General features: G+C 49.2%; 2 protein-coding genes and 1 non-coding gene across 3 annotated transcripts in view; 1 reads left to right on the forward strand and 2 right to left on the reverse strand.

The window, feature by feature from the left end:
* The window catches only part of SF3B3 (splicing factor 3b subunit 3), a 29,972-nt gene extending 23,753 nt beyond the window's left edge, over window positions 1-6,219 (reverse strand). Inside the window, exons 1-7 of the mRNA XM_065640941.1 lie at window positions 6,110-6,219; window positions 4,848-4,960; window positions 4,108-4,434; window positions 2,805-2,977; window positions 2,293-2,434; window positions 1,121-1,233; window positions 197-334 (exon numbers count right to left, since the gene is read on the reverse strand). Coding sequence (XP_065497013.1) covers window positions 197-334; window positions 1,121-1,233; window positions 2,293-2,434; window positions 2,805-2,977; window positions 4,108-4,434; window positions 4,848-4,917 — 963 coding nt within the window. The 5' untranslated portion in view covers window positions 4,918-4,960; window positions 6,110-6,219. The remainder of the gene's footprint in view (window positions 1-196; window positions 335-1,120; window positions 1,234-2,292; window positions 2,435-2,804; window positions 2,978-4,107; window positions 4,435-4,847; window positions 4,961-6,109) is intronic.
* Window positions 856-935, reverse strand: LOC135992261 (small nucleolar RNA SNORD111). The gene has a single exon (XR_010606710.1). It is a non-coding gene; the product is annotated as a small nucleolar RNA SNORD111 (small nucleolar RNA).
* A 267-nt stretch (window positions 6,220-6,486) lies between the features above and the next one.
* Window positions 6,487-22,506, forward strand: COG4 (component of oligomeric golgi complex 4). Its single transcript, XM_065640600.1, has 19 exons — window positions 6,487-6,648; window positions 7,161-7,243; window positions 7,964-8,078; window positions 8,824-8,998; window positions 9,449-9,642; window positions 10,109-10,214; window positions 11,468-11,625; window positions 12,085-12,143; window positions 13,525-13,658; window positions 14,425-14,543; window positions 14,989-15,155; window positions 15,845-16,010; window positions 17,497-17,559; window positions 18,037-18,153; window positions 19,741-19,833; window positions 20,138-20,221; window positions 20,529-20,630; window positions 20,984-21,112; window positions 21,722-22,506. Exons 1-19 carry the CDS (start codon window positions 6,502-6,504, stop codon window positions 21,854-21,856), a joined length of 2,346 nt encoding a protein of 781 aa, XP_065496672.1. The 5' UTR covers window positions 6,487-6,501; the 3' UTR covers window positions 21,857-22,506.
* The last annotated feature ends 323 nt before the right edge of the window (window positions 22,507-22,829 follow it).

Consider the following 22,829-nt stretch of genomic DNA (forward strand, 5'->3'; position numbering starts at 1 on the left):
AAACCTTGCGCTGTGTCTCTGTATGAGTAAGCAACAGTTACAAGTGTGGGTGTAACTGTATTACAAATCATGTAAAACACCTGCCATTATATAGCTAAAACCACAATATTAAATATTTACCGCTTTAGAGAATCGAAATAATTGACTAAGGACTCTCCTTAATGAATGATTTTGTTGTTCTTCACATGATGCTTACCATGTCTTCATCAGTCTCCAGAGTAATTTTGAAGATATCTCCCTGCTCTGTCTGGGCCAGGAAGAAGAACATGGACTTGGTCTTATGTGTAGCAGAGCAGACAAAGATCATACCTCTCTCCGGGTCATCCAAGTCATTCTGTTAAAAAGGCAAGTAGAAGTCATTGGTGGAATTACCTGGCAAGTGCAGATGTGATTTCACCAACTGAAGTATTTCCATTTCACAGGTGCCTTAAGAGCTGACAGCATGCAAGGACGGTTTCAACATAAAGCACATCCCCCCAGTTACACCCACAGTTAACCCTTAGTATATCTCTGCCCTAGAAGGAAATACATTTCTAAGACACTAAGACACCGCACCTAAGCGTGACACCTCCTTTTGCCCTCCTCCCTGAACAACTCTGTCCCATATCAAAGCCAAACACGGAGGCAAGGGCTGTAATCAGCATACAGCTGTTTTTGAGCACCTGAGCCTTGGCAGGTGTTCAAAGCACTGACAAAGGACACAAAGATTCAGACACAAAGATTCACAGTACCAAAGGAGGAGGAAGCGGCCTCAGATACAACAGTGCAGCTGTCGCATTCATCTGTGTACACCATGACCACCGTGACCCATCATCTCAAGTAATCCCATTTTACACCAACAGTGCTGCCACCGCGGTGCCTGATCAGAGTTCTTGGAGTATCTCCAGCATAAATCTCAGAGAAGAGACATGAACCAAGCTCATCACTTCAGGCTATGCCCATACTCATCCTGCCTCACAAGTAACGTGCAGCCAGGAGGTAGATGACAGGCCAACACACTTTCAATTCCTTTTTGCTTACTTTAAAACCTCCCCGACACCTTTAACGGCAAATGCCAAGCATTCATTTAGCAATGACAAAGATAATCTTAAAGAAAGGGTAGGAATCTCAAAATTCTCACCCGTCTCCGGGGAATTGGGCATCTGATATCAGGCTGATCACCGAAGTTTTTATATGTAATATAGTTTTCAGAACAGATCAGCACCCCACTAGGACCATCAGAACCACCAGGAACTGAAACACAAGAAAGAAACAATTGTGAAAAAAGCCCGTACCACAGACATGACTGACTGCAGAACATTTATTGTGGCTTTCTTTAAAGCAACAGTTTCCATTTCTCTGTATTACCCTGCATAAATAAATTTAATCTTATCAAAGAGGACGACAAAACACTGAGTACAGCTTTCCGGGTCAGGATAAGAACAGGGTAGATGGAACTAGGGGAGCAAGATGGAGAAAAAGGCAAGATGCAACTTCAGACAGTTTATGTTTTGTCCTTCATGGCTTATTCTCGTCTAGAAAACCACAACATGCCTAACAGCAGCAACTTGTCAGTTAAACACTACCCTTGGGTTACTGACATGTTTGCTTGTTGTTAAAAAAATAATCTGCCAGATGTTTTCTGACATATCTTTCATTTTTAGATTGTGTTTTGTAAAATGCTTCTATTGAAACCCCAGCGTAACAAAAGATGTCAAAATAGTAGTAGTAGTCAGATCCAGCCCAATATTTGGTGCCTGACAGCTGCAATGAGAGGGAAAGCATACAAGGATGCTCTCCCAGCTCAGCTTCCTTGTGGATGGAGAGGAATCAGCGGCAATTCAGCGGTTTCCCAGGTCAAAGATGCTAGGTTGGCTTTGCAATCCAATCCCTGAAAGTGGGCTTTTAAGTCCACAGATTCATCTACTGCCTTCTGAATGTATATTAGGTGCTAGAATCCCGTGCAAGAGAGTATAACAGCATCTATGTTTTTACCTAAAAACACATGCTTTTGCATCTGCTACCAGCTGATTTCAATTAATATCCCGTAGCTTCAGAACCCAGAGAATATCCAGAATATATCTAAGAAAGAGATGAGGAGCACTTTCAAACTGCAGCTCAATGAATTCTTGCATATTTCCATGTGTGAACCACCACTCATTACCTGATTCCAAGGTAAATTAATTTACACTAATGCCTCAGACTTCCATCAAACCAACTCCTAAGACGTAAATCATATTAATTCTTTTTTCCTAGGGAACTGGAACCAAGAAGATCCACAGGAAAATGATATAGTGGGCAGGTGGTCAGTACCTGTTATAAGGAAGTTGCCGTGCTCTTCCAAGGGCTCACTGTATTTCCTAACAACATGGTTCAAACCCAAGTCCAGTTCATAAAATGTCAATGTCTGTTGTGTGTTGGCTGCTGCTTCTCCCGTGGGATCATTGTCTGCTTCCTAAAACAGAACATGTGAAGGTGTCTTTCAAGAAAGGTATTAAAGGAGGAACAAAGCTGACACATGGGGAAACAGTTTTGATTAACATTAGAATGAAGTCCCAAAGAAGACCTGCTAGGAGATACAGAACAAAAGGTTCGAAGAAAACATGCACACTTGCAGTTCAACAGCAAGAATGCAAGAAGAATAACCAAGACAGAAAAGACTTGCCCATTCTGACTGAACACAAGACAAAAAGCAAGTAAGCTCGTGACAAAAGAAGTTGTCTCAGGCAGCAAAAGCAGCCAACTTTCTCTGCCTCCACGGACAAAGAACAGAAGAGGAGCAACAAAGCTCAAAAGACAGCAAAGGGAGATCAAGTTCTTCTCACCTCATAATCCATTTCCAGACAAGCAAACATCGGGTTTTCAAATCCCACATCGACTCCCACCACATGGTAGACCAAGGTATTGGCCTTGTGGGCTTCCAGCGGAGAGGAAATGGTGAGACGAGCAGCAGCATCTCTGTTCAAAATATACACCAGCTTCTGCTTCTCGATTGCACCTGTAAGAAAAGGACAACAGCCCTTGAAACACATCTGGTGATCAAACCTGCTCATACCTGCCATGCAATATCAATATATAACTTAGCAAGACGATGTCAGCGCTACTTCTGCTGAAGTTCATTATTGGTATTTATCTCTGTGCCACCAATTAACTTCAGATGTCTCATTTTAAATGTTTCACGCTGCAAGTACAAATGATAGCTCTAGCTCTTTAAAGCCAAAGACGCACTTTGAGCTATGTTCATCTAGCCCAATATCCAATCTACAATGGCTACAGGCAGATCTATTCACTCATTCCACCACACAAGAGATGACAGACTGCAGGGAAGGAAAAATTAATTGCAAGAAGCAGCCAGATGTTCCACCATTTAAAGCTATTTGGCAAGACGACCTTTCCTCAGAAATATTTTAACCAAACAATTTTTGCCTGATAGACAGCATGCATAAGATAACAAACACCATTCTTAACCATCATCGCAAATAGCACAATTGTGACTGTGACACCTTCTCGCTCATGAAAAGAAGACTTGTTAGAAAGGAAACAATATTATTTATTGTTATTCCCCAATATAAAGAGACACTGTTAAACTACCTATCACTACAAGTCCCTGCTGTCAATGCACAGGAAAGCAGTATCGCACAAAGCTGGCTTTGGCAAACTGGGTAAGTTCAAGTACCAAGTCACTAAGGCACCTCATGATAAATCTTATAAAAAATTACCCAATCATAAGCCTGATCAGAAATGCATCTTGCTGTCTCCACAATGCAGCTCAGAAGAGACATGAGTTCAGAACATCATTTCAGGCTACGGGAGCTGACAGCCTATGCTGTAGCACAAACAGCTGCGATCCAAACTTCTCTCCCAAACACGTTTCAGGGCTCTGCACACCGCTGAGCAAGCCGGCCTCTTTCCAAATTGTTTTGGCCTAGTGTTAGAATCTGGGCAATTCCATCAGCATCAAGAAATTATTCTGAATGCCTGCATTCTCCTTGACATGCCTCATAGCCTAATAAACTGCCGAAGAAGAAACACTTCCAATTACACCTGTCAGAAACTCGCTCTAAAATAAATATCCACAAGACAGGAGAAAAAAAAATAAAGAGAATAGAAGCCAAGAGACTGACTTACTGATCATGACAGCGCGGCCCTTTGGATCTACAGCCAAGTACTGGCCTGGAACAATTCTGCGACATCCGCTCTTGCCAAAGGTTTCCTGATGAATCTTCTCAAACACATTCTTTGAGGGCTGGTACTCCAGAATAACAATGCGTCCTGAATCACTGCCCACGACAATATAGTCTTTGGTCCCACCTGTCAGCCTAAAGGCCATGAGGGAGCGAATGACTCCAAACACTTCCACGGTCAGCAGAGTGTGAACCTTCCCTGTGTTGGGATCGGGGCGCAGCAACTCCAGGATCTTGCCCCGGGAAACAACAATTTCTTGTTGTTTGGTTCCTGAAGAACCCAAAACATGATAAAGAGTTAGAAACAACAAAGCAGAACATGTGACTTCCAGAAGCACCGTAAGAGAATAGATAAAACTGCTAAACGCCAAAGAGCTTCATGATTACTATGGAAAAATTCAAAGCAACTTATTTACCACACTGGGCACCACTATTGTTTGAGCACCTTTTAACAGACCAGGAAAGTGGACAAAATAATAAATTAAATCCGTAGATAAACAAGCCAGACTTCTTTTGATCTTTCCACAAATTACAACAGCTCAAGTAACACACTCAAGAGGAAGTGATAATATACCAGTGAAAAAAAACACTACACTGAAGCAGACTAGCTTCAGCAACCACCTTTTTTTCTATTACTAACCAAAAGAGCTCTAGCCAAGATGCATGAAAGGAGGAGAAAATTACCTGAGAAGTTGCCATGGATAGCAAAGCTGATGCCAGTGGCACGCTGCAGCGTCAGGTTGTAGAGGAACATGTTGGCAACCGGTTTGTTTCACCTTATTGTAGCTCCAGTGAGTCTGCCACAAGAATATAAATGTATACTTTATAAAACAAATCCTTCCATAGCACATAGAGAGAACCACTGCCCTCTCGTTTGTCTGCACGTATCACTTTACATTAGAAGACTGAATCATAGAATTTTGGTTGGAAGAGACCTTCAAGATCATGAGTCAAACCGTTAACCCAACACTGGAACTAAACCATGTCTCTAAGAACCTTATCTACATGTCTTTTAAACCCCTCCAGCGATGGTGACTTCACCACTGCCCTGGGCAGCCTGTTCCAGTGCCTGACAACCTTTTACGGGAAGAATTTTTTCCTAATATCCAATCTGAACCTCCCATACCACAACTTGAGGCCGTTTCCTCTTGTCCTATCACTTGTTACTTGAGAGAAGAGACCAACCCCCTCCACGCTACAACCTCTTTTTAGGGAATTGCAGAGAGCAAGGTCTCCCCTCAGCCTCGTGTTCTCCAGGCTGAACCACCCCGGGTTCCTCAGCCGCTTCTCATCAGACTTGTTCTCCAGACCGACTGCCACCCAGCTACAGTTATTTGGTATTTAGTAATACCGAGAGACAAAAAGCTCTCCCACAGATAACCAGGACCTGAGCTCCATCCTGCCACACAACTGGTCAGCACTGCCAGCTCGTTACTTCTCTTACGGTTTTAGTTATTCAGAAGCCAAAGTTCGGGAATCCCTCTAGAGGTGCCCCGCGCCGTTACATCTCACTGACCTCACCGTTCCATTTAACGCGAGCCAAACCACCCACAACAGCTCCGAGGGAGCGCCTGAGTGGCCCCGTTTCCCCGGAGCTAAGGCGGGAGGGAGCCCCAGCTCCACACGGGCCGCCGCGCTCGTTCCGCCGTGCGCGGCAGGCGGCGGGAACGGGCCCGGAGCGGCCCCAAGCTTTGCCAAGGCCGCCGCGGGGCTCGTAACCCAGCACCGCCCCGCACGCCGGACGAGCTCCTCACGCCCTGCGGGGAGCGGGGCCGCACACCCCAGGAACCGGCCGCGGATCGAGGCCCAGCCCGACCACTCCCCACAGGCCAGGCCCCGAGGGCCCCGCGGCGGGTCCCCCCCCGCCAAAATGGCGGCTCATAACGCGTCTCCCCCAGCCGAAAGGCCGCCACCGCGTGGGCGCGGCGCGGCGGGGCCGCCCTTACCGAGCGGACGGAGGCGGATGGCAGCGGATGGCTCTCCTGCCTAGGTGGGCCCGCCACCGGCCCTCTCCGCCATGAGCCCCGCGCCTGCGCGCTGCCCTCCCGCCTCTCCTCGCCGGGGCCTTCTGTGAGGCCCGGCGCGCGCGCGCCGTTCGTGGAGGGGGTGGAGGCTGCCCGGAGCGGCGCCTGAATAATCGCGTGGAGATGGCAGCCGCTCCCCGGACCAAGAGCCTCCGAAAAAAAAAAAATCCAGCCCTTCTTAGTGTAGAGTGTTGTGGGAGCGTGAGTCTCCTGCTCTGCCAGGCGGAGATGAGCGGCGACAAGCGTTCAGGCACTGCGACGGGCAGCCCCAATGGGCTTCACGGCGGTGAGCACCGCGTCAGCTGCATCGCAAGATGGCGGCGGCCACGGCGCCGGGCCCGAGGGCGCCGGGGGGGGAGAGCGGCGGCTCGGCTGCCTCCGCCCTCTCCATGGAACGGATTCAGTCGCTCACCGACCTGGCGGACCTGGAGGCCGCCTATAGCCGGTTGTGTGAGGAGGAGGTGCGTGTGTGGGGGCGGGCCCGTGAGGCGGCGGGGCCTCCGGTGGGTCCCCGGGGTCCCTCGCTGCTCCAGCCCGCTGCTGTGCTGACAGCGGGTGCCTCGCTGCAGCGACTTCCTTAGTCGTTGGGACCCTCTGCAGTGAGAGCAAACAGGGGCTCGACCGGGCCCGGTGGCGACGGAGCCGCCCCCGCGGAGCTGGTGTCCCTCAATCGAGAGCACTCTGCGGATTCAGGGCCCTCACGCCCTGAAAGCTCGGCCAGGGGAGGAGTTCGTGGGTTCTCTGGCTTAAAAGTTGTGTGGCGAGGTTTGCATAACTGATGCTTCAAAATGGCACGAATAGAAATATTTGAAGGATTAAAATGAGAGCTCAGGAAGGATTTAATTGTCCTGTGAACTCTTAGAAGCACTAACGCCTTGCTGGCTGCGTGTGCTTGACTCGGATGTACGGTCTGTGACCAGTCGCTGGCCTGGAGGAGAGCTGAGCTCACACTGCCTTTGTCCTTTTCTTTCAGAAAGTCGTGCAGGAAGAGCTAGACACCCTCCTGGAACAGCAAAGCACAATAGAGAACAAGATGATTGCACTTCATCGCATGGGGTCAGTGATCCCCACCCGCTCCCCTTCTTTCTGCTCCTGCGTGCTGTTCAGTACCTCCCTGCTTACCTCACGATGTGAAATCTATTCCAGTGTTGTGATGGAAGCACACTAATTTGCAGAAAATGTCAGACTTCAAATCAGTTTGTGGTAGGGAGGAGTAGTTGGATCCTCATCCCTGGGCTCCTGGTTCATCCCAGCAGCACTGACGGAGGGAACTGCTGCACCCTCACAGTGACCAACTAATTTTAGTGTAGGTGGAGCAGTTCTTTGGAGGTCTCACCCCACATATTGCTAGGTTTCAGCTTCAGTGCTTGGATCAGATGTCTTTTGTCAGGCTGTTTACAGGTATGGACAAATTTTACTGCCTCTTTGTGGTGAGCTTGTGCAGGCAGCCTGGAAAGTCATCGTGGCCCCATGTCTAGTAGGAGTTTGGAGCACAAGTTCACAAACTCCATCTTCCACTTTGGAAGTGGGGAGTATCCTTAAGTCTCGGTGGCTCGTTCATACCCTATGTGGGCATCAGAAAGTCACCAGTCTGTGCAGCCTCTTCCAAAGCAGCCTGTTTGATTTTGATGCTTTGCTCCTGTAGGAGAGGCATGGAATGAGAGATTACTGTTGCTGACAGGAGCCATTGGGTTTGCAGGAAGAGCCATCCTGCTGTTGCAGACTATCCGACTACTTAATATTTTCATCTCATGTTCAATTCGCTTGTGTTTCCAGCCCTAATTTACAGCTCATCGAGGGGGATGCCCAGCAGTTGGCGGGGATGATCACCTTCACCTGTAACCTGGCCGAGAACGTCAGCAGTAAAGTCCGCCAGCTCGACCTTGCCAAGGTAACCAGACTGAGGGGCATTCGGGATTTGTCACCATGAATCCATATTCTGTCTGCTCATGTGCACACAGCACAACAGAGAAATATGCTCTTTTCTTCAGTGGACAGGTGGGCTGGAAACTGCTCCATTTCTTGTTTTAGCATTTTCTAGTGTTGTAAGGTGACAGAATCTTTCTGGGCTCCTGGATATTGTAGGGTACAAGTGTAAATAATGCATATGATTGTCCATATAGCAATTGGTTCTCCAGCATCCCCTTCTGTCCATGCGGCTCCTGGTAGAACATGGTGAATAAGCTGGGATTAGTCCTCATGAGCACTGGTTTGTCAACTATTGCAGTGGTGAGGACAGTGAAGGTGGTCATTCTCACCCAGGAGTGGTCAGGAATCCAGGCTGTCATACTCTTTGTACAGAGATAGACTGAGGGATGTCAAGTCCCAGCACCCAGCACCACTGCTTAAATCGAAACAGATGATGTGTGGTTGTGTCTCTGGTCTCTGCCTGTTTGTTAAAGTGGAGTGTGGCCTCTGAGTTCAATCCAAGCTTTGCTGTTCATCTTTCGGAGTCATTGGTCTTATGACTTTTTAACTAGTTTGGGTTTTCTGCTTACATAGTTGTTTATTGCGTAGAGAAGTATCGCTTCAGTCTGTTTTCTCCTGTCTTCTCGTAATTCTCTGTCTTCTCCTCATAATTCTCGTTCCCTGGTCCAGCCTGCAGCAGGAAGTCTTACTGGTCGCCTTTCTTGCAGAACCGACTCTATCAGGCCATTCAGAGAGCTGACGACATCCTCGACCTGAAGTTCTGCATGGATGGAGTTCAGACAGCCCTGCGAAACGAAGATTATGAACAAGCAGCAGCTCATATCCATCGCTATCTGTCTCTGGACAAATCAGTGATCGAGCTCAGTCGTCAGGGCAAGGAAGGTGGGTACTGGTCATGAGGAGAAGCTTGTAAGTCACCGTTCCAGAAAGATAACTGAAGGCTGCATGATTTCAAGATGCAGTGCTAGCCAAAGATCTTAGTATGTTATAAAGTGACATAGAGATGAACGTTTTTGAAGTGGTTTTAGGTTTGAATTATGATTAGTTGAAAGGAGAGTTTCTGGCACATGGCTTTACAAGCATTTCAGGTGCCAACTAGGTGAAGGACAAAATGTGCAGGACAAAAGATGCGAGGGAGAAGGCTCTGTCTGGGAGAACTGTAGCAGCGTTACGGTGTGCTACCAAGTGGAAATGAAGGAGTAAATTGCCCCATCAATAAAGAAATGTCCTTGATATGTACATATCCCCTCTCTGCTGGGAAAAAGGTAGCCCTTGGTACAGTAATAACATTGTGCTGTCACTTTTCCCTTTCTTTTTTGCCCTTTTGACCAGGGGGCATAATTGATGCCAACCTGAAGCTCCTGCAGGAAGCAGAGCAGCGCCTGAAGACCATTGTCACAGAGAAATTTGACGCAGCCATGAAGCAGGGAGACCTGCCCCAGGTGGAACGGTTCTTCAAGATCTTTCCTCTGCTGGGCTTACATGAAGAGGGGCTGAGCAAGTTCTCGGAGTACCTGTGCAAGCAGGTAATGGCTTCTGAGAAACATCCCGGGACCCGTCTGCTCTTCCAGGGGAAAGCAAAACCCAGGCTCTGTCAACAGATGTTGCAGAGGGAGATCCTGGCTCTGGCTCAGTGAACTTAGAAACCAGCACTAGCCTTAGTTTGTCTCTCTCCCTGTGTTTTGCGCCCTGGGATGGTCTTTCTGTTGTGTGAATACAGACCCCACTGGGTACCTGGCTTCTCCTCCTGTGCTTTGCTTGTTGTGCTTAAAGCTCATACAAGGGAGTCTAGAAAGAGAAGAACAAGTTTCTGTCTTTCCTTGAGCTTTCCACAAGAGAGGGGAGGGATCCCTGTTCAAAGGAGGAACAACAGCAATAGCTCTTGCAATGGGAGAGCCAGCAAAAGCTCTATAGGGCAGGGGACAGAGCTGCACTGGTGGGATGCAGGATACCTTTGAGCATTACCACCTGACAGGTCCTGTTGTCATGCAGGTGGCCAACAAAGCAGAGGAGAACCTGCAGCTGGTAATGGGGACAGACATGAGTGATCGTCGAGCTGCTGTCATCTTTGCAGACACCTTGACACTTCTCTTCGAAGGTGATCTTCCTTTCCTCTTTGCTGATGGATTGAAAATAGTCTGTGATGAGATTGTCCACCGACTTAAATGCTTTTAATTTTAGCTCCAGGAGATCACAAAATGCCTCCGTTCCTTTTGAGCTGTGGGAGTGTGACGTTAGAGGGACAGGGACACAACTAGCAGACTTTTTTCCCAGCCAGGAGAGGGCATTACATAAGCAAGCTTTTCTGTGTACAGCTTGCGCAGGTACGAAATAGATTTGCAAAGGATTTGTTGGCTTCCTCCAGGACTCAGACTCTTCCTGTTCTCTGTGTCCTCAAAACAAATGGGTGTTCCCTGAAGGTTTTTTCAGACAAGCAGCTCTCCAGACAAACAAATCAAATCCCTTCAGACTGAGCAGCTGTTGATGCCTCCAGGCCTAGTTCTTCAAGCAGGACCATGGGAGCTTAAAAGCAGAGAGGGAAGGGAATATGAATGCTCTGTGGGAATGTCGCCAAAGGCAATAATTGAGATTCCATGGTGATTAACTGCTTTCTCTGTTAAGTCTGCTGTAACTCCAGGCTGCACCACTGCCAAGTCACTCTCCCAGCCTGGCACCCTTGCTGCTATTGAAGGTCCTTAGAGCTGCTGAGGCTTTCTTGGCAGTTGCATCAAAAGAGGGGGAGCATTGCTAACTCTTGGAGTAGAGGGTTTGAGAAGAATGCAATCTTGGATAGATATGTCCTTGGAGATGCGTTTTTTCTCTAAGGAGGTCCTGCCTTCGCTCACACTCTCTTAGGCATCTGCGTGACAGATAAGAGCAGAACTTTCCCTAGGCTGATTTTCCTAGCACTGCTCTTCTCCTGTAACCTGGTAGGCGCTGAAAGCTGAGAGTGAATTTGGATGGCAGTTATGTCACCTGCCAGGTTTGGCTCACGTGGCTTTCACCCATGGAAGCTTCATAGCTTGTATCTTGCTGAGTTTGGGGCAGCCGGCACACACGGCATGGCAGGAGCTCTCTTCAGGAAGAGAGACGAGTTTTACTCCAGGAGCCTTGCAGTAAACAGCAGAGAGGATGGAAGGTGTCATATGCAGAGAGAAGGTGCCATGGGACAAGGGGTGATAACAGACCTCCAGTGAGGCACTAGAGAGTGTCTAGAGAGTCTAAACTGTTCACATGTGGAGTGAACAATCCCTTGTTAGGTCATGTGGACCTGTGTAGCTCTGCTCTGGGTCCAGACTGAATGGGTATTCCTGCTTGAGTCTCTCTCTTGTGCTTCCCCTCTCCCTGCAGGGATTGCTCGTGTTGTAGAGACCCACCAGCCCATCGTGGAGACCTACTACGGGCCGGGGAGGCTGTACAACCTCATCAAGCACCTGCAAGTGGAGTGCGACCGGCAGGTGGAGAAAGTGGTGGACAAATTCATCAAAGAGAGGGATTATCACAGGCAGGTAAGAGGGGTGTCACGCTGCCTGATGCAGCCAACTGCCGCCTCCATCCAGCTCCCTGGCACTCCAACTGCTGTAGAGGTGGCAACGTGTGACCTTGTGTATTGAGAGAAACATTGCACTGATGGCTGAAGGGGTTCAGCCTGTCGGTCCAGCCCTTCTGGTGCGGAGAAGGATTCAGTGGGAGGATGGTAAATGGACCCTGGGCATAGGGTTCTGTGGGTCCGAAGGTGCTGTCATTCCTGCTTCTGTCTGTTCAACGTTGGGCAGCTGTGACTGCCAGGCTGAGCTCTGCCTTGGAGGAAGAGGTGACCCTCTCTCTGTGCTTCCTGCAAAGCATTCCTGTCACCCCCCGCCCTGTAAGCACCTCCTTAGGCTACAGCACAAGAAGGGACTGTTAACTCCACATCATCAGCAAAGACTTTGATGACTCTCCCTTTTTTTTTTTTTTGGTGATTGCAGTTTCAGCAAGTTCAGAATAGCATGATGAGAAGTTCTTCTGCAGAGAAGATTGAACCAAGGTATAAACAAAACCTCTTTTTGCTCTCTAACCTTCCACTCTTGAGCTGTTATTAACACTACTTAGCATTTAGATAACTCTCCTGGTCTTCCAGATGGTTTGTGACTACTAAAGCATAAAATCCAATTGTTACGGCCCTTCACTGCCCTTATGTAAAGGCAGCTTCTGTGGTGGTGGTTTATTTTGCTTACTCGTTACTTTTAAGCCTTTGCTCTAAACGTTGCTGGAGTGCTGACAGTATCACTGCACACAGAGGACTGAGACTTTAATTGCTTGTGCCCACCTTTTGATGGTCAGAGTATGGTCTTCAGAGCCCAGGAAATGGAGCAGCTCCCTGGGCAGATAATTTGTGACAGAATCAGGAACAGATCTTTGGGTCCTATTTAGTCTGTACTGCTGCTGCAGCAACTCTTAACATCAGTTTCTTGCTAATGAGCCCAAGTGCTTTCAATCTCCCTCCTTTTTATCTTAAGTATTTATATAGCCCTAAAGTAAGGCAATTTGAAAGTGCACCCAGCGCTTATGGCATTGCATGAGTTCTAAACATGGCTTTAAAGAAAACTTAACATTCCTCAAGCAACGTCTGCCTGTGAGCCTACATGACTAATTATTTCAGCAGAAATACAAAAGATCCACTTACCATTTGCTCTGAGTAACTGTGCATGCATCCCAGGTTTTCTGAGCTTCTGCTTTTTCATCTGTAAAATAAGGAGTAATGGTTCCTTGTCCCACTTGTGTGTTGTGAGGCTTTCAGCAGGATTTGTAAGTTCTTTTATGCACGCTGGTGAAAAAGCTGCTTATCTGACAGTCTTTTTTTCATAGTCATCTCTGATCTAAACACTGTGTTCTGCATTGTCACATGATTTTTTGGTCTCATGTTTCCTGAGCTGTTGAGCTTAAACAGATTCTTCATCGTTTTCAGAGAAACAAATGAATCTGTGCTCATGAGCACAAATGTGGAGGTGGCAGGGACCTGGCATTTCTAACATTAGCCATGTAGGACTCACAGAATCCCAGCAAAGCTGAGGACTGCCGCAGGTCTCTAGTCCAACCTCCCACTCAAAACAGAGCTAATTCTGAAGTTAGATCAGGTTGCTTAGAGTCTTTCAGTCCTCACTGCTGGGATTTTAATGTGGTTGTTCTCACATCCATGAGGAAAAAAGAAGCTTCTCCGTAATGATTTATTCAGGATGTTTTGATTGTGTGTGCATTCTTTGCACATACCAGTTATTCTGCTGAGCTTTGCCACTCAACGGGACAGATGGAAAGGGGCAGTTTTAATCTCATAGTAAGAGAACAGAGAAAACAATACTTAAAGGAGGTAAATTAGTGCCTCTCCTTTTATAGTTTTGCCACCTTGATTTGTGCTATGTCCCTTCCAGGGAACTTGACCCTATTTTAACAGAAGTCACCCTGATGAACGCCCGCAGTGAGCTGTACTTGAGGTTCATCAAGAGACGAATAATATCCGATTTTGAGGTGGGAGACTCCATGGCCTCGGAGGAGGTAAAGCAAGGTAACACCTTGAATACCAATACTTGCAGATCTTCTGCTCCTTGGAGCCAGAAGTGGAAATATATCTGAGTTAATGGCAGAGGAGAGTGACACAGAATCTGCAAAGACACTTTGGGAGCACTCTGTGGAAGAGGATTGTGCAGCCTGGCCTCCCCAAATCTGTTTGCAGCACTGGCTTCTTGACAAAGTCCTACCATAACGGTCCTCTGCACTGAGGTTGTTCAAACTCTGGTACATCTTAGTGCCTCTTGGAAAGCTGTGCGGTTCATGACTACAGCTGTTAGGAAAAAGCCTCTGCGGCTGCCACATGAGATGCCTGCGTGAGCAAGCCACACTCAGGAAACGTATGACTAGGGAGGAGGGCACATAGAAGGGTAAACTTCTCAGAAGGATCTTGATCAGCAGTTGATATGACTGGTGCAGGAATATTCCTCGTTCAATGTTCTAGTCCCAACAGATCAAGTTGTTCCCTCTAACAGGGAAACCAACCTTAGGAATGACTGCAGAGCATAATAAACAAGGTCCCCAAAGAAAGGAAGGGGCTTCTCGTCACTGTAGGCACAGATCCTAAAGGTGGAGGTCACAGGGAAAACAGGCTCAGATGTTTCAGCTCCATAATCGAGACCTGTGATTATTCCAAGGCTGGGCTTTGCAGGCATGTGTCTGTTAAATGTCTGTGAGACAGGCAGCAAGCGGGTTAGGTGGAACTGCCTTCTGGCATTTGGGCCCTCCTGATAGTTCTGTTTTGTTTGTTTGTTTGTTTGTAGAGCATCAAAAATACCTGGACAAGCTCCTCAATAACTGTCTGCTGAGCCGCACCATGCAAGAGCTCATTGGCTACTACATCACCATGGAGGAATACTTCATGAGGGAGACGGTCAACAAGGTAGGGCTCAGACTGCTGCTGCCAGTCGCCTGTGCTCTGCCAGCAGCTGAGAGCTCTGCGTCTGCTCCACAGTCCTCTGCTGGGTGTCCCTAGGGAGGGACATGAGTACATGGCAAGTCTGCTGTTGTCAGGAAAGTCTTTTGTTTCCCTTGCTTTGAAAATCAAGTGGTTGTTTCTGAACTTTGACTTCAAACATACCCTTGAGCCAGATCTTCCAGGTCTGGGGGCTGCTGAAAACTGGGATGAGTGGCGCCCTCCCACACATGGTAAAGTTCAGCTCAGGGTGAAAGGGACAGGCAGGCGGTTTGGTCTCACAGAATCACAGAATCAGAATCACAGTGTCCTGAGTTGGAGGGGACTCACAAGGATGGTCAAGTCCAACTCCTGGTCTGAGGGGGCACCTTCGCTCGCTGAGCTCAGGGCACTGAGACAGATTTCTTTGCAGGCCGTTGCCATGGACAGCTACGAGAAGGGCCAGCTCACCTCCAGCATGGTGGATGATGTGTTTTATATAGTGAAGAAGTGCATTGGGCGTGCTCTGTCCAGCTCTAGCATTGACTGTCTCTGTGCCATGATCAACCACTCCACCACTGAGCTGGAGTCTGACTTCAGGTAATGAAAATACTCCAGGTTCATTGTAACTTGCCTCCACCTCACATTCTGCAAACAGTGTTTGCTCTCAGATGCTCTTCCTTCTGCTCTCCGTCTTTGAACTTCTGGTTTCTCATCTCCATGGAAGATGCTTGCAGGAGGCAGCCACAGATGTGGGCTGGGAGGCTGGAGCCAGATGTGCTTTTCTCTGCGGTAGTGGTGGTCACCTGTATGACAGACAGAAAAAAGAAAAAGCAACCTCATGGCCCAAAATCCCTGAGACTGAGTCATCACATAGTGTTGGAGTTCCACCCTGCTTGATGGTACACCGTCACTCCTAGTTGTTGTGTGGGTTGCCTGTGAGATTGCTTAGTTCTGCTGTGACTTGAACTTGGGGTGCACCTACAGAAATTGTCCTGCTACTGTTTTTCATCCCAACATGGAAGTGAGGGACTGTGAAGACAGCAGACAGCTGCAGGCAGGATTTTTTGGGAAAGCTCAGGAACTGGGTGATTGTGTTTTTCTTTCAGCCTTTGTCCTTAAGATGCTGTCAGGAGATATTTGCTCACCCTCTTTTGTCCCCATGAAATTCCACTTAACCTTGTTCAGGTCACAGCTCAGCCAGAGTGCTCTCTCTTGTCACAGAGCACAACTCTGCTGTGACCTGCAATATTTACTCTAAGCCCTGGTATGTTCTGCTTGCCCCACAGGGAGGTTCTGTACAACAAGCTGAAGCAGGGCTTTCCAGCCACAACCTTCCAGGACTTCCAGAGAGGGGTGACCAGTGCTGTGAACATCATGCACAGCAGCCTGCAGCAGGGCAAGTTCGATACCAAAGGCATTGAAAGCACCGATGAGGCCAAGCAGTCCTTTCTGGTGAGTTTGGTGGCTGTTCTGGTGTAGAATGATTTGGGGTGAGGGGAAAGACAATGGGCAGCTCTTGGGAACAGGATTGGTGTGACCATCACATGTTCAGAGAACCCAAATACCTGTTCAGGTGTGATGGGTGGCTTGGCTTTGGATGTCTGGTAGGTGCTTCTGCCTCACCTCATGTTTGTAGGGCTTCCACAACATCCTTGTCCAAGCACAATCCTGTGACTGCCTCTTGGGCTGCTATGATGATGATTCCCTCTGGGCTGGGAAGGGTCTGTGCTTTTTTGAGGCATCCGTCAATCCTGTTCTTCATAGGCTCTGCACAAAGGTGGTAGGAGAGATCTCATCCGTACCTTCCTCTGGATGAGAAAGTTTCGTGGCCCAAGCTCAGGGCTCCTTCATTCTCGCTTACCAGATCAGTGTTTCCATCAGAGCAGGTTTGTCTGCTCGGCTTGGCCTGCAAGATCCTCCTGTTGCCTTCTCCAAAGAGCAGCACTGCAACACCCTGCGCGCTCGAGCAGGCCAGAACATGGCAGCGAACATTACAGACCCCTTGGAGAGCATTTGAAGGGCTGTCACTGCTGTTATCTGCAGCGTAACACATCCTTCCCCACAGTGGGATGCTGCATAGACCTTGCATTGTGGAAAAGATCTCACTGGGAGAGCAACTTTGGATCTGAGAGGCCTGGAGAGGGGCTGGCTCACCCTGGCTTGTCTCCCTCTCTGGAAGTTGCTGTGAACACACAGTGCTGGAGAGGGTCTTTGGGACTTTTGCTGTACAAGGAGAGAAGGCAACAAAGGAAGCAAGAGGGACCAAACTCTTCCATTTCATTAAATTCTTGGTTACAGGTTTCTGCATTTTTTGAAGCAAAGTCAAAACGTCAGTTCTCCCACTGGAATTCCTCACTCACCTGTCAGCTTGCCTCATTTCCCTGTCTGCACAAACCCCAGCCTTATACTGGCATTTAGTTCAGCTTCAGCAGGTAGAGAACAGTCTGTTCGGTGAAGAACAGATACTCATCTGGCAGGAGGGGGTGCTGATTCTTCCTGCCTAGACACGGCTGCCTCCCGGCCTCCCCTGCATCTCTGGACACAGCGTATGAACCATCACCTCCAGCTGCTCCTGCTCTGTTCTTCATTCTGTCACAGAAAGCTGGGTGTATGTCCTGTCTTCTACCAGTCACCTACAAGTGGGGTTTTGCCGCAACATCGTGAACACAATGATGAGGAAAAGAAGTGAAGTAAACTCAGACTTTGTACTAGCTGCAGGTTCAGCACATGTGCTTCGTTACTGTAATTCGGCTTTGTGCAGCTCCATGAATCTGCAGTACTTTGATCACACAGTAGCACCTTTGTCCACTTAAATATTTGCATTTTAGCCTGTAGTGTGACATATATGGAGAAAACAGAAGGATTTGGGGGCTGAGGTGCTGTGAAAATCCAATGAATTCTACTTGGGTTTGTTTTATTTTTTGTTTGTTTTTTCCAGGTGACCTTAAACAATGTGGAGGTCTGCAGTGAAAACATCATGACCCTAAAGAAGACATTGGAGGTGCAGTCTGGATTATTTACTGTTTTTTTCCTTAATCAAATTTGTAGTATCCTCCCTTGGGGGTGGGTCAAATAAACCACCTGGACTTCGCTCTGCTGAAATTCCTGAGGTCTTTGCCCTCCAGCGTTAGGAAGGCAATTTTGAGCTTGCAGAGCAATCTCCGGCTGATACATGAGTAGCAGAACTTGCTGTAGCTGGAAATACCAGTTCCTCCAGCTTGACCAGCCTGGCACAGGCCAGGAGCAAGTGGAATAAAATGTGCATCATTGGATGGTTGTGGTTCTCCGGTGCTGGGCTAGATAGATAGCCCCCAGTTGCCTTTCTTGCTGTCCTGTCGCCAGCAGCCCCCACCTTCACAGGGGCAAGAGTTTGGTGCCTGCGAGCATGCTGGTGGGCAGCCAGAGCTTAGAAACATGAAGAGACAGAAACTGTCCAGCTTATTAATTTGCATCTTGGTCACGGATCTTTTCCCTGCAGAGTGACTGCAGCAAACTGCTTAGCCAAGGCTTCGGGGGTGAGCAAGCACAGGCCAAGATTGACAGCTGCCTCGCTGACATGGCTGCCGTCTCCAACAAATTTCGGGACCTGCTGCAGGTGAGCGTCTTGCTGAGTTGCTCTTGTCTTCCAGCACTGGTGTCTGCAGGGTGAGCTCAGGCAGGAATCATTTCAGCCCAAGGCCTGAGCCACGTCTGGGTAGGGAAACAGGAGGGAGCAAATCGGTCACCTTTGAGGCATGGAAACAGATCCAGCCCGTCTGCACAGCCACACCAGCTGGCAGCTGCATAAAAAGCACTGGAAGCAGCTGCAGAGCCAAAAGCTCCATTTGTCCTCACTCAGCACAGAGTTGTTGGTTAAGCATTTCAGGAGAAGAAATATGAACAGCATTTCCATCTCCTCCATTCTCCCTTGTGGCACAGCATGTTGTTGAGTTGTCCAGAACCTCACTAGGTAACACTGCAGATGGGCTGTTGGTAGCAAAGCAGCTGCTCCTCTCTCAGGTGTCTCCTCCTTTCCCGGAAAGAAATACTCCCCAACATGGGGGAGAGGCTCTCTGGCTAAATCCACTGTCTCACGTGGCACGCTGGGGCCTGTCACCCTAAAATTTCAGTGGTCTCTGGCATAAGCAGGAAGACCTGCTATCTCCTGTGGAAAGAAACAGCAAAACAGAATATTTTGAACGAGGTTTGCCATCAGCTTTGTACTTCACAGAGGGCCAGACCATTTTTTGTTTGGCTTTGCAGTTCACCGCAGCCAGATGCCTTCAGACCAATATTGCCAGAAAACTCTCTTGAGGCTTGTGGTCAGTATCGAAACCAAAGAGCTCATCAGTAAGGAGTAAAACACCAGTCTAGTGCTAGTGCAGAATTAAAACTGGCTGCAAAGCAATCAAGAAGCTGAGCAGCAAGCTCCTGCACTGCCTGAGTCACACACGCATTGAATTTGCCTTGGAAAAGGGCAATTGCCAGCAGGACCTGTGCAGAAATGCCAATTTTAGTTAAGAACTTTCATCAAATGTTAGGCAGTATCGCTACCTGAATACTCCCATGCTGAGGGAGCTTTCTTGACATCTTGGTGAGCCAAACGGGGGTGGTTGGCAGGAGAGGGCTTTCAGAGAGCTCTCTAGCATCTAAGCGGACAGAACAGCCTTTGCCGACAACCTGCTGTTCGGGGGAGATGGCATGTGCTGGGATTATGATTAATTCAGGGAACTAACTGTGCTTACAGCTTTTATTCTCCTTATAGCTTCTCCTACTGAGCTAAGCTGCACTGGAAGCGGGAGGCATCAGCTGAGTCCAATCACAGTGTCCTGGCTGGTGTTTGTGTCCATTCCTTCCCTGCTGGGATGTGAACCGAACACCTCTCTCCTGCCAGGAAACCTCTATAGCTGCAGGCAGGGGAAGCACCAACCCTTCAGATTAGGCTGCAAGTCAGTGCAATGGCACCTTCTGGGCCAACGTTCTTCCTCTTCTGATTGTCGTGGTGTACTCAGAGCTCTCCAGCGCCAGAGGAGTGTGGGATCTGGGACTTGTGGGTTCAGCGTCTTGTACAAGTCTGTGGGTCGGTTTCCCCAGCTTGCGGTGAGGGTGTGAGGCAGCATCATAATAGCCTGACTGTCAGGGTTTGTGTGTCGTTGGACATTCACTGTGCTCAGTCACTCTCTTCTCTTCCTGTCCCCCTCAGGAAGGTCTCAACGAGCTAAACAGCACGGCCATCAAACCCCAGGTGAAGCCCTGGATCAACCTGTTCCTCTCCGTCTCCCACAACATCGAGGAGGTGAGGCTCAGTGTTCTCTGCTTCCAGCCATACTGCCATACTCTCCATCCTCTGCCCAGCAGCACAGTCAGAGCAACTGCTGTCTCATTCCTTTTGGTTCTCCCCATTTCCTTGGCACAGAGTAACAGCAAAATACCCAGAACTTGCTCTGCATCTGAGCCTAGAAAGGGGCATTTGGCTGGAGAGGAGCTCAAGAAAATGGAAGGAGTGCAGTGCTGGTCCAGGAGGGTCCTCCCTCCCTGTCCTCTACCATTTGCTGCTCTTCAGGCCGCATAAACAACCCTCTTTTGTATTTCAATGTCAGGAAGAGTTCAGCGACTATGAAGCTAACGATCCGTGGGTCCAGCAGTTCATTGTCAATCTGGAACAGCAGATGACAGAGTTCAAGGTGAGAGAGAGGACGCGGCAGCCTGGCAATCCTCCACGGAGCATCTCGCAACTATTCCCTTGCTCAGGATCGGCACACAGAGATGTCCCCTGGTGCCTTGCAGGGCTCTTAGAGATCAATCACCCCTTTTCCTATAATTTTCAAAGCCCGCTTGCAGGCCCTATATACCTGAATGACTTTTGCTGGTGCTTTCCACTCACTGAGTGCACAAGTGATGGGTCTTCAGTTGAAAGCTCTCATAGGCTTGGGTTTTGTGGAGCTGTGCTCAGTTGTTCCTGACAAGAATGACACAGGTTTCTGCTTCCAGGCTGGGCTGTCTCCAGTGATTTACGATACCCTCACTGGTCTCATGACCAGTCTCATAGCCATCGAACTGGAGAAAGTGCTGCTCAAATCCACCTTCAGCAGGGTAAGCAAGACACTGTGGTCTGACTGGACTGCAAACCCTCCACCAGGAAACCCTCAGTGAAGGGATGGGGCATGGGCAAATATTCCCCTCGGAGAAGCTCTGCCACCAGCACAGGGACACGTTGCACTAGCGCGCACAGGGAGAAGGTACATTTTGTGATGGGGCTGGGAAGAGCTTGCAACAATAAGGGGGCTGGCTTTTAAGGTGTGTCTAAGCATAAGCCAGTTTAACCTGCAAGAAATGGTCTAACTGGAACCCTTCTGCTCAGAGACCTCCCCCTGCTCCTCGTCACTTGCATTAAATGTGCGTTTGACCGGCATGAAGAGTTAACAGAGCTCCCTTGGTCCCCACAGCTTGGCGGGCTGCAGTTTGACAAGGAGCTGAGGTCTCTCATAGCCTATCTCACCACAGTCACCACCTGGACTATCCGTGACAAGTTTGCCCGTCTTTCCCAGATGGCCACCATCCTCAATCTGGAAAGGGTGAGCTGCACTTTGCCTGCTTTTATTGGGGGGGTTGCAGGAGGCCCAGCTGGACTCCACATGGATTTATTGGGCTCATCCAGATGTTGTCACACCTGTAAGTCACAGAATCCCAGAATCACAGACTGGTTGGGGTTGGAAGGGACCTCTGGAGATCATCTAGTCCAACCCGCTGCTAAAGCAGGTTCACCCAGAGCAGATCGCACAGGGTCACATCCAGGTGGGTTTTGAATGTCTCCAGAGAAGGAGACTCTACAGCCTCTCTGGGCAGCCTGTTCCAGGGCTCTGGCACCCTCAGAGTAAAGAAGTTTCTGCTCATATTCAGATGGAACTCCCTACGTTCCAGTCTGTGCCCATTGCCCCTTATCCTGTTGTTGGGCACCACTGAAGAATCTGGTCCCATCCTCTTGACACCCACCCTCAAGATATTTACAAGCATAAATAAGATCCCCTGGGGCATGGAGAAGCTGGAAAAGTTGCCCTGTGCTCGATGGGTGTTTGCCTGCAGGGGTTAGTGGCAGAAATACCATCACCATAGCTGGAGTTTTGAACTCACCTGCGAGGGCAGTTGGTGCCCAGCTGTCCCCTGCAGCTCTCCTCTTTCTCCAGGTGACAGAGATCCTGGATTACTGGGGCCCCAACTCTGGCCCGCTCACCTGGCGCCTCACCCCTGCTGAGGTCCGGCAGGTCCTGGCTCTCAGAATCGACTTCCGCAGCGAGGATATCAAGCGGCTGCGCCTGTAGTTAGTCAGTGCCTGGGCCAGCATCGTGCTGGAGGCAACGGCAGGACAGCTGCAGCCCTGGCGACTGCCCTGGGGCTGGCTGTTACATGGTGTGGGGATGGGGTGATGTCCGCCCTTCTGCTCATGTTCCTCAGAGCAAAGGGCTTTCCTGGGCCTGGGAAGAAGAGCTGCCATCCTTTTGTGGGAGCAGAAATAAGGCAGCAGAGGAATCTCTCACATTGAGAACAGTGTGACACTATTTCTGAAAATATGTGCTAGTCTGAGCGACAAGCTGGTCCTAGTCTGAGTGACAAGCTGTTGCCAGCTCCCAACTCCCTTCAACCTGGTGCCCTGCGGGAGGCCACAGGTCAGGAAATTTGGGGGCCATTGCGGAATGGTTCAAATATGGGTGCACAGCAACCTCTGCCCGTGCTGCTGGCTGCAGTGATGTTCCTTCTCTGCCACCAGTTCAAGGGTCAGCTACTGGAGTCTTACCCGTCCTGAGCCCTGGTGCTCTCCTGGCGCCATGGGGACCATTGTGTAGAAGGGAAAAGGAATTATTTCCTTATGGGGAGAGTGCTTGGAAAATCCCTAGAAACCTGCTGTAGGCAGCAGGGCTGTGTCCCTGCTGCCTCGCTGTGCCCTGTACAGCTACCCTCCGAATAAACCTCACCTGGCTGAGCAGCGATCTCAGTTGTGTGTCTGTGAGCCCAGAGGGAGCTGAAGAGATGAGGGACAAGAACTATTCACCGCTTCTACCCTGTGCCACAGCCTCAAGAGGATCTTCCCACCTTCCCCCCCAGCTGGCGTTGGCCCAGCATGAGTACAAACACCCCTGAGATCATACCTGGTGCCAGCCCTGCGGCAGCGCTCCCCTGCTGTCCTCTGTCCCCAGGGCTGCAGAGGGTGATGACTGGCCTCTGCACCCCAGTTCTGCCTCACCCACCCCGAGAAGGGCTTTGCCCCCGCACTGCTGGGCTAGTGCTGTCCCACGA

Source organism: Caloenas nicobarica, chromosome 9 (genome assembly GCF_036013445.1).
Source record: "Caloenas nicobarica isolate bCalNic1 chromosome 9, bCalNic1.hap1, whole genome shotgun sequence".
Taxonomy (NCBI): Eukaryota; Metazoa; Chordata; class Aves; order Columbiformes; family Columbidae; genus Caloenas; species Caloenas nicobarica.